The sequence below is a fragment of the Erythrolamprus reginae genome, chromosome 13, assembly GCF_031021105.1.
Source record: "Erythrolamprus reginae isolate rEryReg1 chromosome 13, rEryReg1.hap1, whole genome shotgun sequence".
Lineage (NCBI taxonomy): Eukaryota > Metazoa > Chordata > Lepidosauria > Squamata > Dipsadidae > Erythrolamprus > Erythrolamprus reginae.
The window spans coordinates 6,793,635-6,809,648 of record NC_091962.1 but is presented as its reverse complement, the minus strand read 5'-3'; the positions used below and the strand labels follow the sequence as shown (position 1 = coordinate 6,809,648).

At 43.9% G+C, this 16,014-nt stretch overlaps 1 protein-coding gene across 2 annotated transcripts in view; it reads left to right on the top strand.

Annotated features, from left to right (window-relative positions):
• Positions 1 to 14,946, top strand: part of BBS1 (Bardet-Biedl syndrome 1) — a 34,543-nt gene extending 19,597 nt beyond the window's left edge. For both annotated transcript variants that reach the window (XM_070766795.1, XM_070766796.1), the window contains exons 12-17: positions 550 to 619; positions 2,393 to 2,551; positions 6,140 to 6,273; positions 8,450 to 8,584; positions 10,336 to 10,422; positions 13,261 to 14,946. In XM_070766795.1, the coding sequence (XP_070622896.1) occupies positions 550 to 619; positions 2,393 to 2,551; positions 6,140 to 6,273; positions 8,450 to 8,584; positions 10,336 to 10,422; positions 13,261 to 13,347 (672 nt within the window). In that variant the 3' untranslated portion in view covers positions 13,348 to 14,946. The remainder of the gene's footprint in view (positions 1 to 549; positions 620 to 2,392; positions 2,552 to 6,139; positions 6,274 to 8,449; positions 8,585 to 10,335; positions 10,423 to 13,260) is intronic.
• Positions 14,947 to 16,014: the final 1,068 nt, after the last annotated feature.

Here is a 16,014-nt window from a genome sequence, read left to right as displayed (position 1 = left end):
TGGATGAAAAAGAGAGAAAGAGACATAATAGGAAGGATATATATATATAGTAGGTAAATAGATGGATGGATGGATGGATGGATGGATGGATGGATGGATGGATGGATGGATAGATAGATAATAGATAGATAGATAGATAGATAATAGATAGATAATAGATAGATAGATAGATAGATAGATAGATAATAGATAGATAGATAGATAATAGGTAGGTAGGTAGGTAGGTAGGTAGGTAGGTAGGTAGGTAGGTAGATAGATAGATAGATAGATAGATAGATCGGTAGATCGGTAGATAGGTAGATAGATAGACAAGCAATGGATGGATAGGCCTGACGTGCAATGTCCCACTTTGTAAACATCACAATGAATTGACTCTCGCTGCAGGCTCCATGACGGTTGTAAGTCGAGGACTGCTGAGAAAGCCTCTCACACCTATATTGTCATGGAGGATCCCAGCAAAAATATCCAGCTCATCCCCTCTCAAGGTTTCTAATTTCGCTCCTTCGTTGCTGACCAATTGTCCCTTGTTTCTTTCCCGATTCTTGGCAGGACGTGGTCACCAGCATCGTTTTCGGCCACTATGGACGAGAGGACAACACCCTCATCATGACAACCAAAGGTGTGAATGTTAAAAACGAGCTTGGTTTGGGATCCGATCTGGGTCGGTCAATGGGAACCGGAGGTTTTGTCTTCCGGGGGTTTCGGAACCGTGCTGGAGCCCAGCCTCATGGAACTTCCCTCTTGCCAGAATGTAGGTGAAGTTGGCTAGCGAAGCCTTTCCATCATTTGTGGGAGCAGGACAGCTAGCCTTAACTTTAACAGATTTCTTTAACAGAGTTGGAAGGGACCTTGGAGGTCATCTAGCCCAACCCCCCACGCAAATAGGAGACCCTACAGCCAAGATCACAGTCCAGTTTCTTCTTGTAAGCTTCCAGTGATGAAGCTCCCACAACTTCTGAAGGCAACTTCTGTTCCATTGGTGGATTGTTCTCACCATTAGGAAATTTCTCCTTATTTCCAGGTTGAGTCTCTCCCTGGTCAGTTTCCATCCATTATTCCTTCTCTGGCCTTTGGGTGCCATCGAGAACAGCCTGACCCCCCTCCTCTCTGTAGCATCCCCTCAAATATTTATTCATTTATTGGATTTGTATGCCGCCCCTCTCCGAAGACTCGGGGCAGCTCCACAGCATATAAAACAATAAATGCAAAGACAAATCTAATGAAACTACATAATACAAAGAGAAATCTAAATAAACTGCACTGTTCACCCAGAAGAGAAGGATTTAGGGGTAGTGATTTCTGACAGTCTCAAAATGGGTGAACAGTGCAGTGAGGCGGTAGGGAAAGCGAGTAGGATGCTTGGCTGCATAGCTAGAGGTATAACAAGCAGGAAGAGGGAGATTGTGATCCCGCTATATAGAGTGCTGGTGAGACCCCATTTGGAATAATACTGTGTCCAGTTCTGGAGACCTCACCTACAAAAAGATATTGACAAAATTGAACGGGTCCAAAGACGGGCTACAAGAATGGTGGAAGGTCTTAAGCATAAAACGTATCAGGAAAGACTTCATGGACTCCATCTGTATAGTCTGGAGGACAGAAGGAAAAGGGGGGACATGATCGAAACATTTAAATATATTAAAGGGTTAAATAAAGTTCAGGAGGGAAGTGTTTTTAATAGGAAAGTGAAGACAAGAACATGGGGGCACAATCTGAACTTAGTTGGGGGAAAGATCAAAAACAACATGAGAAAATATTATTTTACTGAAAGAGCAGTAGATCCTTGGAACAAACTTCCAGCAGACGTGGTAGATAAATCCACAGTAACTGAATGTAAACATGCCTGGGATAAACATAGATCCATCCTAAGATAAAATACAGGAAATAGTATAAGGGCAGACTAGATGGACCATGAGGTCTTTTTCTGCCGTCAGTCTTCTATGTTTCTAAACTACATAACCTAAAATCCCAATATATTAAAAATCAATCAAACAAATTCAAATCACAACCATACATCACATTTATTGGCCAGGGGGCCAAGATCTAATTGTCCATGCGTATTGCCTCCTAGATATTCCAATCTAAATATTGGAATACTGCTCTCATGTCTCCCCTGGTCCTTCACTAGACTAGCTGTGCTTGGTTCCTGCGCAAACGTTATGATGATGATGATGATGATTATTATTATTATTATTATTATTATTATTTAGATTTGTATGCCGCCCCTCTCCGAAAACTTCTTCTTCCTATGTTTTAGCCTCCAGTCCCCTCATCCTCATACAAATCTAATAAATCTTAAATCCTCCTGGTTGTTCCTCACTGCCCTTTTGCTAGTCCCAACATCACTCTCCGTCATACCTTGCGCCCACCCCAACTTTTATATCCTCTCCAGGTGGGGGTCTCCTCATCAAGATCTTGAAACGCACCAGCACTTTCCATAAGGGGGACGCAACTGCTGGCGTTCCGGTGGCCCAGAGCACCAAACTCAACGTGCCCAAGAAAACAAAACTCTACGTGGACCAGACACTGCGGGAACGAGAATGTGGAGTCGGTAAGCAGAATCCAGGGTCCCCCTCTCTCTCACTCACTTTATTGTCCAGGGAAGGTGCTGGGTTAGAAAGAGAGAGTGTGTGTGTGCTGAATTCTAATCCCACCTTAGGCACAAAAATTGCTGGGTGATTTTGGACCAATTGCCAGGAGATTTATTATTTACTTCCTTATTTATTATTTCGACTTGTATGCCGCCCAAGCCCATTGGGACTCAGGGCGCCATACAACAATATAAAAACGTGATACAATAATAAAAGAATAGAATAGAATAGAATAGAATTTTTATTGGCCAAGTGTGATTGGACACACAAGGAATTTGTCTTGGTGCCTATGCTTTCAGCGTCCATAAAATAAGATATACATTTGTCAAGAATCATGTGGTACAACACTTAATGATTGTCATAGGGGTCAAATAAGCAATGAAGAAGCAATATTAATAAAAAATCTTAGGATATAAGCAACAAGTTACAGTCATACAGTCCTAACTGGGAGGAAATGGGTGATAGGAATGATGAGAAAAACTAGTAGAATAGAAGTGCAGATTTAGTAGAAGTCAAATATAATTACCAAACAATTTAAAAAAAAACATTGTAAAACCCACAATGCAGATTAAAAAAAATAATATAAAATATAATACAAAAGAATAGAATAAATAATTTTTTTTAAAAAAATAATAATACAAAAAACAATGGCTGTCTATTGAGGACCTGTACACTGCACGAGTCAAAAAGAGGGTGGGGAAAATATTGACTGACCCCTCGCATCCTGGAGATAAACTGTTTCAACTCCTACCTTCAAAACGTCGCTACAGAGCACTGCACACCAAGACAACTAGACACAAGGACAGTTTTTCCCAAATGCCATCGCTCTGCTAAACAAATAATCCCCTCAACACTGTCAGACTTTCTACTAAATCTGCACTTCTATTCTACTAGTTTTTCTCATCATTCCTATCACCCATTTCCTCCCACTTAGGACCGTATGACTGTAACCTGTTGCTTCTTATCCTTAAGATTTTTATTAATATTGATTGTTTCCTCATTGCTTATTTCATCCCATGACAATCATTAAGTGTTGTACCTCATGATTCTTGATAAATCTATATTTTCTCTTATGTACACTGAGAGCATCTGCACCAAAGACAAATTCCTTGTGTGTCCAATCACACTTGGCCAATAAAGAATTCTGTTCTATTCTATTCTATTCCTATTCCTATTCTATTCTATTTTATTCTATTCTATTCTATATTCCAGTGTTTCCCAACCTTTTTTGAGCCGCGGCACATTATTAATATTTTCAAAATTCTGGGGAACACTGAAGGGGGGGCGGGGGGCGGGGCTAAAGAAAAGTTTGGACAAAAAAAAAATATCTTCCTCCCTTTCACTCTATTTCTCCCTCCCTCTTTCTCTCTCTTCCTTCCCTTCTTTCTCTCTCTCCATCCCTCTTTCTTTCTTCCTCTTTTTTGCTCTTTCTCTCTCCCTCCTTCTCTCCCTCCATGTCTTTCCCTCTCCCTCCTTCCCCCCTCTCTTTCTCTCTCTTGCTTTCTTTCCCTCTCTTTCTCTTGCTTTCTTTCTCTCTCATTCTCTCTCCCCTCCTTTTTCTCTCTCTCTCTTTCTCTCTCGTTCACCATGCCGGCAACAGAGAGAAAAAGAAAGAGAGAGAGAGAGCTGGAGAGAGAATGGAGGGCGCCGTTGTCTTCGCCTCCACCCGCCGGCTCTGCAGCTAAGAGGCAACAGCAGCCATCAGCCTCCTCGCCCTCCCAGACGTTCCCAGCGCCCGGCCACGCGCCGCCTCCCGTTAGCCCGGCTGACCTTTCCCTGCTGCCGTTTTCTCTTCATGGCGCAAAGCCACACAGTCCCGGACTCCCGGATTGCTCGCTTTTCCGGCCAGCAAGCGCGGCGCTTTCCTGGGCAGATGGCTTTGCTGACCGGAGAAGCGAGCGATCCGGGAGTCCGGGACTGTGTGGCTTTGCGCCATGAAGAGAAAACGGCAGCAGGGAAAGGTCGGCTGGGCTAACAGGAGGCGGCGCGTGGCCGGGCGCTGGGGACGTCTGGGAGGGCGAGGGGAGCCGGCGGGCGGAGGCGAAGACAACGGCGCCTTCCATTCTCTCTCCGGCAGCGAAGGAGAGGGGGCGGATCACGCCCCAAGACAGGAGGCGGCGGCGGCGGAGGAGGAGAGGGGGCGGATCGGGCGGGCAATGGGGCAGGGCAGAGAAGCCAGGGGCGCGTTTGGCCAGAGGCACCGTGGGGAGGCAGGGGCGGCCGCGGCTCCCTTTACTCCTACTGCTGGACCTCCCCGCCCCTGCCTCCTTTTTCCCGCCTTCCTTCTTTGGGGCCCAGCCAGAAACAGCTGCATCGGGCTGCGAGTGGAAGCTCCAGGTCGGAGGCACTGGCAGTGCCCCGCCCACCTGGAGCTTCCTGCGGCACACCTGACCGTGTCTCGCGGCACACTACTGTGCCGCGGCACACCGGTTGGGAAACGCTGCTATATTCTATGACTTATGACTGCTTTTCAAACTTAATGACCTCTGCAGCGACCCATGGCCCCATGATCAAAATTGAGGCGCTTTGCAACCGCCTTGTGCTATTTAAACATTTTTCAGTGTCCCTTGGTGGGGGTCTCATCATTCCCCCTTTCATGACTTTCTGACAAATAAAAGGAGCCAAATTCACTTAAAAACCGTGTTACTAACTGGCTTTATAGGTCATGATCAACACTTTGAATTGTGACCGGAAACTGATCGGCAACCAATGCAGACTGCGGAGTGTTGGTGTGACATTAGGTCCCACAGAGTCGGCCTTCTCCGGGTCCCATCGATGAAACAATGTCGTCTGGCGGGATCCAAGCGAAGAGCCTTCTCTGTGGTGGCTGCGGCCCTCTGGAACCAGCTACCCCCGGAGATTAGAATTGGCCCCAGCCTCCTTGTCTTTCGTAAACTTCTTAAAACCCACCTCTGCCGTCAGGCATGGGGGAACTGAGACACCTCCCTAAGGCTTTAATATTTTATGTTTTGGTATGTATGTGTTGCATGGTTTTTAATTGTTGGGGTTTTATATATCTTTCTCTTTTAATATTAGATTTGTTGCAATGTTATATTGTCTTTGATTATTGTTGTGAGCCGCCCCGAGTCTTTGGAGAGGGGCGGCATACAAATCTAATAAATAATAATAATAATAATAATAATAATAATTATTATTATTATTATTATTATTATTAACTGAGACATCTCCCCCGGGCCTATACAGTTTATGCATGGTATGTTTGTGTGTATGTTTTGCTTTTTGATACGGGGTTTTTAGTGACTTTTAATTATTAGATTTGTTATATATTGTGTTATTGTTGTTGTGAGCCGCCCCGAGTCTACGGAGAGGGGCGGCATACAAATCTAATAAATCAATAAGTAAAATAAACAAATATTGGAGCTGAGCTAGGGCAGCGGCTCACGTGCCAGCAGATACGGCTCCGCGTGCCACCTGTGGCGCCTGTGCCATAGGTTTGCCCTCACTGGCCTCTATGGCAAGAGGGGGTAGAATAGAAGGGCTCCTCCACTTGCCTTCCGTTCATCCTCCTCTCTTCTCCCCATTCCCAGCCATGCACCAAGTCTTTCAGACCGACCTCAGCCGCATCCGTCTCACGGCGGCCCGTGCCTACGTCCGGGCGCTGGAGTGCAGCATGGCCCCTGTCTCGGAGTCCCTGCAGGAACCACTCAAGCTGAACGCCGTGGTGAGGAAACCACTGAGAGATCCTGGATGAGCTCATGGGTGTCTTGGGCCTCAAACACATCTTTATATTATATCAATACTGTCAAGATTGTTTTGCAATTTGGTGCCATTTGTTTGGAGGGAGAATTCTGAAAGTTGAAGTCCATGCTTTTAAAACGGGTTATCAAACGATGTTTTCTTGAGCTTAGATTCAGATTACAATAATAATAATAACAACAACAGAGTCGGAAGGGACCTTGGTGGTCTTCTAGTCCAACCCCCTGCTTGGGCAGGAGACCCTACACCACTTCAGACAGATGGTTATCCAACATCTTCTTAAAAACTTCCAGTGTTGGAGCATTCACCACTTCTGGAGGCAAGCTGTTCCAATGATCAACTGTCAGGAATTTTCCCCTTAGTTCTAAGTTGCTTCATTCCTTGTTTAGTTTCCACCCATTGCTTCTTGCTCTGTCCTCAGATGCTTTGGAGAATAGCCTGACTCCCTCTCCTTTGTGGCAACCCCTGAGATATTGGAGGACTGCTATTATGTCCCCCCTGGTCCTTCTTTTCATTAAAATTCTTTCATTCATTCATTCATTCATTCATTCATTCATTCATTCGATTTTTATGCTGCCCTTCTCCTTAGACTCAGGGCGGCTTACAACTTGTTAGCAATAGCACTTTTTTAACAGAGCCAGCCTATTGTCCCCACAATCCGGGTCCTCATTAGACCCACCTTGGAAGGATGGAAGGCTGAGTCAACCTTGAGCCAGTGATGAGATTTGAACCGCTGACCTACAGATCTACAGTCAGCTTCAGTGGCCTGCAGTAAAGCACTCTTCCTGCTGGGCCACCCTGGCTCTTTATAGACTTTATAGACACACCCAATTCTTGCAAGCATTACAATTAGATTAGATCCAGATCTAAAAGGTTAGATTCAGATTAACAGAGCTGGAAGGTACCTTGTAGGTCATCTAGTCCACCCCCACCTCGCCCCCTGCCCAAGCAGGAGACTCTGCCAAGAACCTTAGCCACTTCAACTCCCAAAATGCTCCAGACAGCCCTCCCCCTGTCTCCTGGAGAGATTTCATGCCCTGATTTGCTTAAGGCAAAGGTAGAGGGTCCCCTCCCAGGTATATGCTAGTCGTTCCCTGCTCTAGGGGGTGCTGCTCGTCTCCTTTTCTAAGCCAAGGAGCCAGCGCTGTCCAAAGACGCCTCCATGGTCATGTGACCAGCATGACTCAACGTCGAAGATGCAAGCTACGCTGTTGACCATCCCACCCAAAGGGGTCCCTATTGGTCTTCTTGCATTTTTTACATACTTTCGAACTGGATGCCAGCGATAATACATTTTATAAAGATTCTCTTTGTACAGTGGTACTTCTACTTACGAACTTAATTCGTTCCGTGACCAGGTTCTTAAGTAGAAAAGTTTGTAAGAAGAAGCAATTTTTCTCATTGGAATTAATGTAAAAGCAAATAATGCGTGCGATTGGGGGAACCACAGGGAGGGTGGAGGCCCTGTTTCCTCCAGGAGATTCCTAGAGAGGACCCACGGAGGCTTATCCCTGCCTTTTCCAGCCTTGTTTCCTCCAGGAGATTCCTAGAGAGGACCCACGGAGGCTTCTCCCCACCTTTTCCAGCCCTGTTTCCTCCCATGAGATTCCCAGAGAGGCCCCACGGAGGCTTCTCCCCACCTTTTCCAGCCCTGTTGCCTCCCAGGAGATTCCCAGAGAGGCCCCACGGAGGCTTCTCCCTGCCTTTTCCAGCCCTGTTTCATTCCAGGAGATTCCTAGAGAGGCCCCACGGAGGCTTCTCCCTGCCTTTTCCGGTTACACTTTCGGAGGCTCAGGTTTGTAAGTGGAAAATAATTCTTGAGAAGAGGCAAAAAAAATCTTGAACACCCGGTTCCTCTCTAGAAAGGTTCGTAAGTAGAGACCTTCTTAGGTAGAGGGACCACTTTACCATGCCGTCATAGTCAATTTATAATTTTTTCGTCCATACTTTTTCCCAATCATCTAGTTGAATAGTGTAACCAATTTTTTTTGCCCATGCCTATCATATTATCTTTTTCACAATCTCTTCAGACTTCTCAAGTTGTAGTAAATAGTTAAACATTTTGGATAGAATTTTTTTTCTGATCCTTTGTCCTCATTTAATACGGCTTCCTCTTCCTCCTCCTCTTCCTCTTCCTCCAGGTGCAGGGCATGGGCCCCGTTTTCAAACTCTGCCTTAACCTCCAGAACATGTCCGAGAATCGCGCGATAGCAAATCTTCTCATCTGCTTCATTTACAACGAAAGCCATTATTCTGTCGAGCGTCCGTTCTTCAAGGTAACACCGTGTCCTTCTCTGGATCTCTCCTTCCCCTTGATTTTTCTCGTTGGCACTACGTTGTTAACTTCAATTGGTAACCAAACAAATGCTTGTAAGCTGAGGATTACCTGCATTTATTTCTCTTTGCAACACTAGAGTGCCTTCCGTCCCCTGTCCTATTGCTCTCCTACATCTCCTATACCTTTCTTCTATTCCTATATCTCTTCTTCTATTCTTTCATTGATATGTTCTATTACTATACCTTCTTTTCTATTCTTTCTTAGATATATTCTACTATGAGTATCTCCTCTATAACCTTCATCATGTATTTTACATATATATATATATATATGTAGATTGTTCTGAGTTCGGGTTTTGCCCCGAACTCAGAACAATCTACATACATATACCCATGAAAATCTACGAATATATATATATATATATATATATATATATATATATATATATATATATATATATATATATATATATATATGTAGATTGTTCTGAGTTCGGGTTTTGCCCTGTGTAATGTTTTGCATGTCTATGCGACGTTTCGGTAAAATCACATTTACCATCATCAGGCTGGAGTTCCAATCTCTGTGTTTTTGCAAAAACACAGAGATTGGAACTCCAGCCTGATGATGGTAAATGTGATTTTACCGAAACGTCGCATAGACATGCAAAACATTACACAGGGCAAAACCCGAACTCAGAACAATCTACATACATATACCCGTGAAAATTTACGAAAACAAATATATATATATATATATATATTTGTTTGTTTTCGTAAATTTTCACGGGTATATGTATGTAGATTGTTCTGAGTTCGGGTTTTGCCCTGTGTAATATTTTGCATGTCTATGCGACGTTTCGGTGAAATCACATTCACCATCATCAGGCTGAAGTTCCAAGCTACAACAACACGAAGCTTGGAACTTCAGCCTGATGATGGTGAATGTAATATTTTGCATGTCTATGCGACGTTTCGGTGAAATCACATTCACCATCATCAGGCTGAAGTTCCAAGCTACAACAACACGAAGCTTGGAACTTCAGCCTGATGATGGTGAATGTGATTTCACCGAAACGTTGCATAGACATGCAAAATATTACACAGGGCAAAACCCGTTTCTTCCCGTGTAGGATTTGGAAATTTCTGGCGACGTTTCGATAAGGTCCCACTCATCATCTTCAGGCTGGTGTTTCTGTCCTCGTTCTAGGTCTCGCAGTGTTCGCCTTAGAACAAGGACAGAAACACCAGCCTGAAGATGATGAGTGGGACCTCATCGAAACGTCGCCAGAAATTTCCAAATCCTACACGGGAAGAAACCCAAACATACCAAGACCGTCATATATATATATACGGTATATACCCACTAAAACTCTCATTGTGTATTGGGCAAAATAAATAAATAAAATAAATAAAACTTTACCCTTAGTCTATCCACTGTTGACCTCTCCTGATTCCTAAGAGGTCAGTAAGGGGCAGGTACAAGTGCACTAGAGTGCCTTCCGTCCTCTGTCCTATTGCTCTCCTATATCTCCTATACCTTTCTTCTATTCCTATATCTCTTCTTCTATTCTTTCATTGATATGTTCTATTCCAATATCTTCTTTTCTATTTTTTCTTAGATTTTTTTACTATGAGTATCTCCTCTATAACCTTCATCATGTATTTTACTCTGTGTACATAGATATATACCCACTAAAACCCTCATTGTGTATTGGACAAAATAAATAAAATAAATAAACTTTCTCTTCAGGCTCCAATGTTGATCCCAGGATTGAATTATCCATTGACCACTTTCGTCGAGTGTCTCAGCAACCAAGCCATCTCGGATGTTATCAAGGTTGGTGACCTTAAGTTGGGTTTCCCCACCATTCTCAAGCCCCACCACCCTCCAATCCTTTTGTTTAAAGAAAAAAAAGAAGGCTTAATGGAAAAGACGGATCAATGAAACCAGCCTTCCAATATTTGAGGAGCTGACATAAAGAAAAGGGGCGGTCAACCTATTCTGCAAAGCACTGCAACACACGAAGCCATGGATGGAAACTAAACAAGGAGAGGAGCAACCTGGAACTAAGGAGGAATTTCTGGACCGTGAGATCAGTTTATCGATGGGACAGAAGTTGTGGGTGCTCCAACACTGGAGGTGTTCAAGAAAAGATTGGAGTGGGTTCCAAAAATGGTGGGAGGTCTTCAGCACAAAACTTATCAGGAAATGAACTCAATCTGTTTAGTCTGGAGGACAGAAGGGAAAGGGGGGACACGATCGAAACATTTAAATATGTTAAAGGGTTAAATAAGGTTCAGGAGAGAAGTGTTTTTAATAGGAAAGTGAACACAAGAACAAGGGGGCACAATCTGAAGTTAGTTGGGGGAAAGATCAGAGGCAATGTGAGAAAATATTTGAAAGAGTAAAAGAGGCTTGGAACAAACTTCCAGCAGACGTGGTTGGTAAATCCACAGGAACTGAATTTAAACATGCCAGGGATAAACTTACAGTGGTACCTCTACTTACGAACTTAATTCGTTCCGTGACCAGGTTCTTAAGTAGAAAAGTTCTTTAAGTAGAAGCAATTTCCCCCATAGGAATCAACGTAAAAGCAAATAATGCGGCCAAACCCATTAGGAAAGAAATAAAAGCTCAGAATTTGTATGGGAGGAAGAGGAGGAAGAAGAGGAGGGGGAGGACAGTCGCTGCTGAAGGAAGAAGGTGAGGGGAGGGGAAATTTAAAAAATCTAAAACTTTAAGGCTTAAAAAAAAAGAGGGACTCTGAGGTGGTGCCCAGAGAAAGGAAAACGCTCCGTTCGCTCTGGGCTGCCAAAGCCTCCTTAAGCGCCACCGAAAGGCTCCTCTGGCAGCCCAGAAAAGCCCGAGATGCCCGGGATTAAAGAGGGAATGGAAGGAAACTGGCCGGGCCTTCATGCCGCTCTCAAATTTCCTGGGAAATTTTTATGGGCTCGGGTTCTTAAGTAGAAAATGGTTCTTAACAAGAGGCAAAAAAGATCTTGAACGCCCAGTTCTTATCTAGAAAAGTTCTTAAGTAGAGGTACCACTATATATCCATCCTAAGATAAATACAGGAAATAGTATAAGGACAGACTGGATGGACTATGAGGTCTTTTTCTGCCGTCCATCTTCTATGTGTCTATGTTTCTATGACAGCCGTTTATTCAAAATGGTTGCAAAAATCACATGACCTTGGGACACACATAGCAGGATCGAACTGTTGGCAGTTGGCAGAGTTTAGCTGATGTGATAGCTACTAGAAAGGCAGTTTTTATTGACAAAGGGTGTAAGTCAATCGTTCTAAGAGGTTCAAACGGGGGCCCTGTTAATGACTCTAATACTAGAGTTAAATCCCAAGATGGGAATCTATGAATTTTTGCTGGACAGATGTTTAAGGCCCCTTTTAAGAAGTCCCTAATCCAAGGATGCCTTGATAGGGGGCGGTTGAAGTCCCAGACTAAGATGGTAGATAGAGCCGCCACATGTCTCCTTAAAGTGTTGGGTGCCAGTCCTTTATCTAGACCTGACTGAAGAAATCTTAAAACTATGTCAGGCGTAGCAGATTGAGGATCAACCTCTTGGATTGTGCAAAAATTACAAAAGGCCGCCCATGTGGCTTGATAAATACGTCTGGTAGAAGGTCGACGTGCTGCTTGTATGGTGGCAATGACCGTGTCTGCGTTCTCACCACTGAGCCACCTCGCTAACCCATCAAATCCCCTTTCCCTCCCCTCCCCTCCCTCCCCCATTTTGCTATTGGGAGAAATCTAGTTGAGCCGGGATGGCGCAGTGGTTAGAGTGCGGCACTGCAGGCTCCTTCAGCTGACTGCTAGCTGTCGTTCAGCAGTTCAAATCCCACCACCGGTGGACTCAGCCTTCCATCCTTCCGAGGTGGGTAAAAACGAGGACCCAGATTGTTGGGGGCAAGAGGCTGATTCTGTAAACCGCTTAGAGAGGGGTGTAAAAGCACTGTGAAGCGGTATATACTGTAAGTCTAAATGCTATTGCTATAAAGCAAGAGAAGGAAAAGAAGTATAATTGTGAGCTCCTTAGATGCAACGACTGTGATTTCCAAAGCAAAAGAAGGAAAGAAAGAAACAACCAACAAGGAGGGAGGGAGGAAGAGGGGAATGGGGAGGGAGAGAGGGTGGAAGGTGGAATGGATGGGAGCAAGAAAGGAAGGAAGGAGAGAGGGAAGGAAAAAGGAAGGAATAAAAGAAGGAGGGAGAGATGGAAGGAAGGAAAAAAGAAAAGGAAGGAAATAAGGATTGAGGGAGGGAGGGAAGGAAGGGAAAGAGAAGAGGGAAGGAGAAAGGGAGAGAGAAAGGAAGGAAAGAACAAAGGATATATACTATAGGGCTTCCTGCTTGAGCAGGGGGTTAGACTAGAAGACCTCCAAGGTTCCTTCCTTCCTTCCTTCCTTCCTTCCTTCCTTCCTTCCTTCCTTCCTTCTCATTTTTTCCTTCTGCAACACACACACACACACACACACACACACAAAGCTGATCGAACAATAGTCTAAATGCTATTGCTATTATCTCGGTCCTCAATTCCTTCTGCGGGACCCTGTCTGTCTTTCTGTGCTCCAAAAGGGAACAATTCCATACGCCCCCCATCCTCCTCTTTGATGCCCTTTGACCTTCAGACCTCTCTCTCTCTCTTTTCCCCCTGCAGGTGTTTGTGCTCAAGGAAGGCGACCATCAGCCGCTGCTCACAGCCCACATTAGCATGCCCGTGAGCGAAGGCTTGGCCGAGACGTGAACCGTCTCCGAGGGGAGGCCTGACTTCCTTGACCGTCTCGGCACAGCAACTGGGAACCGCAAGAGGAGATTGGAGTCCCAATGTTGCTGCATCTTCTCAAACGTAGGAAGGACATTCTCCTTTTGCTGCTGCTAAGGAGAAACAACCCACACACGGGGGGAGACCTGGTTAGAATTAGCTACCCAACGGCAGTTAGAGGCCCGGAGGCCCGAAAGGTAGATTATATAATAAATTATATTCATCCTGCCATCTAAAGAAAAGGAGCATTTCCTGTTTGAGAGGAACCAAATAAACCCCAAAACAAACTAATGTATAGCTGGAATGGAATACATAGTGTAAGAGTAGGATAGAGATGGATTGGAATGGAATGGAGATGGAATGGAAGTCCATCTAAGAAAGTCACAAAGAGCCATCACGTTACACACAAACACCAGGATTGTCGTACATCCATGCCAGCTGCCAAGGGCCTGAATTTTTATCATAAGGTCTTGGGGTGGTTGTATGTGCGAGTCTCTTTTTTCCCCAGTGCTATTGAAACTTTTCAACAGTGGATAAATGAATGGATTTAAGTCAAAGATTACCAGTCTATTGGGGGTCACCTTCCTTCCCCTGATTTCCTGAAAGCCCAGCTCTTGATTTCTCCTCTTCTGCCGTCTGTCAGTTAAAACTTTCTTTCTTTTCCTTCCTGTTTTCTAAAGCTGGGTTCTTTCTTTCTTTCTCTCTCTCTCTCTCTCTCTCTATCTATCTCTATCTCTCTCTCTCTCCCTTTCTTTCTTTCCTTTCTTTCTCTTCCTTTCCTTCCTTCCTTTCTTTCTCTCTCTCTCTCTCTTTCCTTCCTTTCCTTCCTTCCTTCCTTTCCTTCCTTCTTTCCTTCCTTTCTCTCTCTCTCTCTCCTTTCCTTTCCTTCCTTTCTTCTTTCCTTCCTTCCTTCCTTTCTCTCTCTCTCTTCCTTCCTTTCTCTCTCTCTCTTCCTTCCTTCCTTCCTTTCTCTCTCTCTCTCTCCTTTCCTTTCCTTCCTTCCTTTCTCTCTCTCTCTTCCTTCCTTCCTTTCTCTCTCTCTCTCTTCCTTCCTTCCTTCCTTTCTTTCTCTCTCTCTCTCTTTCCTTCCTTCATTCCTTCCTTTCCTTCCTTTCTTCTTTCCTTCTCTCTTTCCTTTCCTTTCCTTCCTTTCTTCTTTCCTTCCTTTCCTTCCTTTCTTCTTTCCTTCCTTCCTTCCTTTCTTCCCCCCTCCCTCCTCTCCGCCTCCTCCTCTTCCTCCTTCTCCTTTTTTTTTTGCAACGTTGAGGGGAACAGCCACCTGTTTCAAAAGCCTAGCAGCTTTTTCTTCTTTTGTGTGGGCTTTTTAAAAAAATAAATAAAAATCACACCCTTTTTCACACCAGGGTGTGAATTGGAAGCTGACAGTCATAGTCTTCCTAGCAGCAACAGCCTGGTTTATAAGAAGAGAGCTCATTTCCCTTCTCTGGCAGTGAAGCCTTTCATTAAAAGACGTTTTCTTTCTATCCTGCCTAACTTCCTATTGTGTCAACTCCATAAAAAAGGAGAGAGAGAGAGAGAAAAACAAATCAAAACAACAATAAAGAAGAAATATAGCCTATCCATCGTCTCTTGTTGCTTCAATACTTTAATTGCTATCCTTTTTTTTTTAAAAAAAATTCCTCCTATATTCCTCTCTCAAATCTTTTATCGATCACTGCGAATATTTCTTGGCTATTCAGACCGAGTATTTCTTAAGCGTAAGAATAGCATTTCATTAAATTCATTAATTTAAGTGGAAAAAATGCTGTTTCTTGATCTGGGATGATTCGGTCTGTACAAAATATATTCTTGTTTTTCCCTCCCACGCCCCCCTCAACTGTGTATGTGTTTAGGTTTAAATATGTATAAGTTAAAGAAGCCTGGGGATGCCACATCAAACCGACCAACAACACACTTGAGTTGGGGCACACAGTGGAAACGAAATGAAACTCTGAACAAAAAAATACCCAAAGAAACAAAGATACAAAACCATGAAAGATCTTGTGACTTTAGAGGTGTGAAAAAAAAACACACATTCCCACGCATCTAATCGGAGCAAAAAATGCAAGGGCAAAACAGTCCAAATTTCTTCCTGTCTTAGCCAAAAAGAGGATGAAGAGAGAAACAAATGTGAAGAAGGGGATTTTTTTAATATATATAACGAAAGACGGTTTTGATTCCAGAATTGGGGGGGTGAGGTGGGGAATACACAGTTGTTTTGATGATAATCCCTTTAAAAAAAATTCATTCTGTACGAAGATTACCAGCAGTGTTCATTGTATTTTCATAATCTGCTTTCAATTTACAAAGTCTGCACTGAGTGACATAAGGGAAGGTTTGGTAGGGAAGGTTTGGTAGGGAAGGTTTGCCTATTGCCGATGACTCTAAAGTGTGCAGTAGGGTTGATATTCCTGGAGGCGTCTCTAATATGGTAAATGATTTAGCTTTACTAGATAAATGGTCAAAGCAATGGAAACTGCAGTTTAATGTTTGCAAATGTAAAATAATGCACTTGGGGGAAAAGGAATCCTCAATCTGAGTATTGCATTGGCAGTTCTGTGTTAGCAAATACTTCAAAAGAAAAGGATTTAGGAGTAGTGATTTCTGACAGTCTCAAAATGGGTGAGCAGTGTGGTCGGGCAGTAGGGA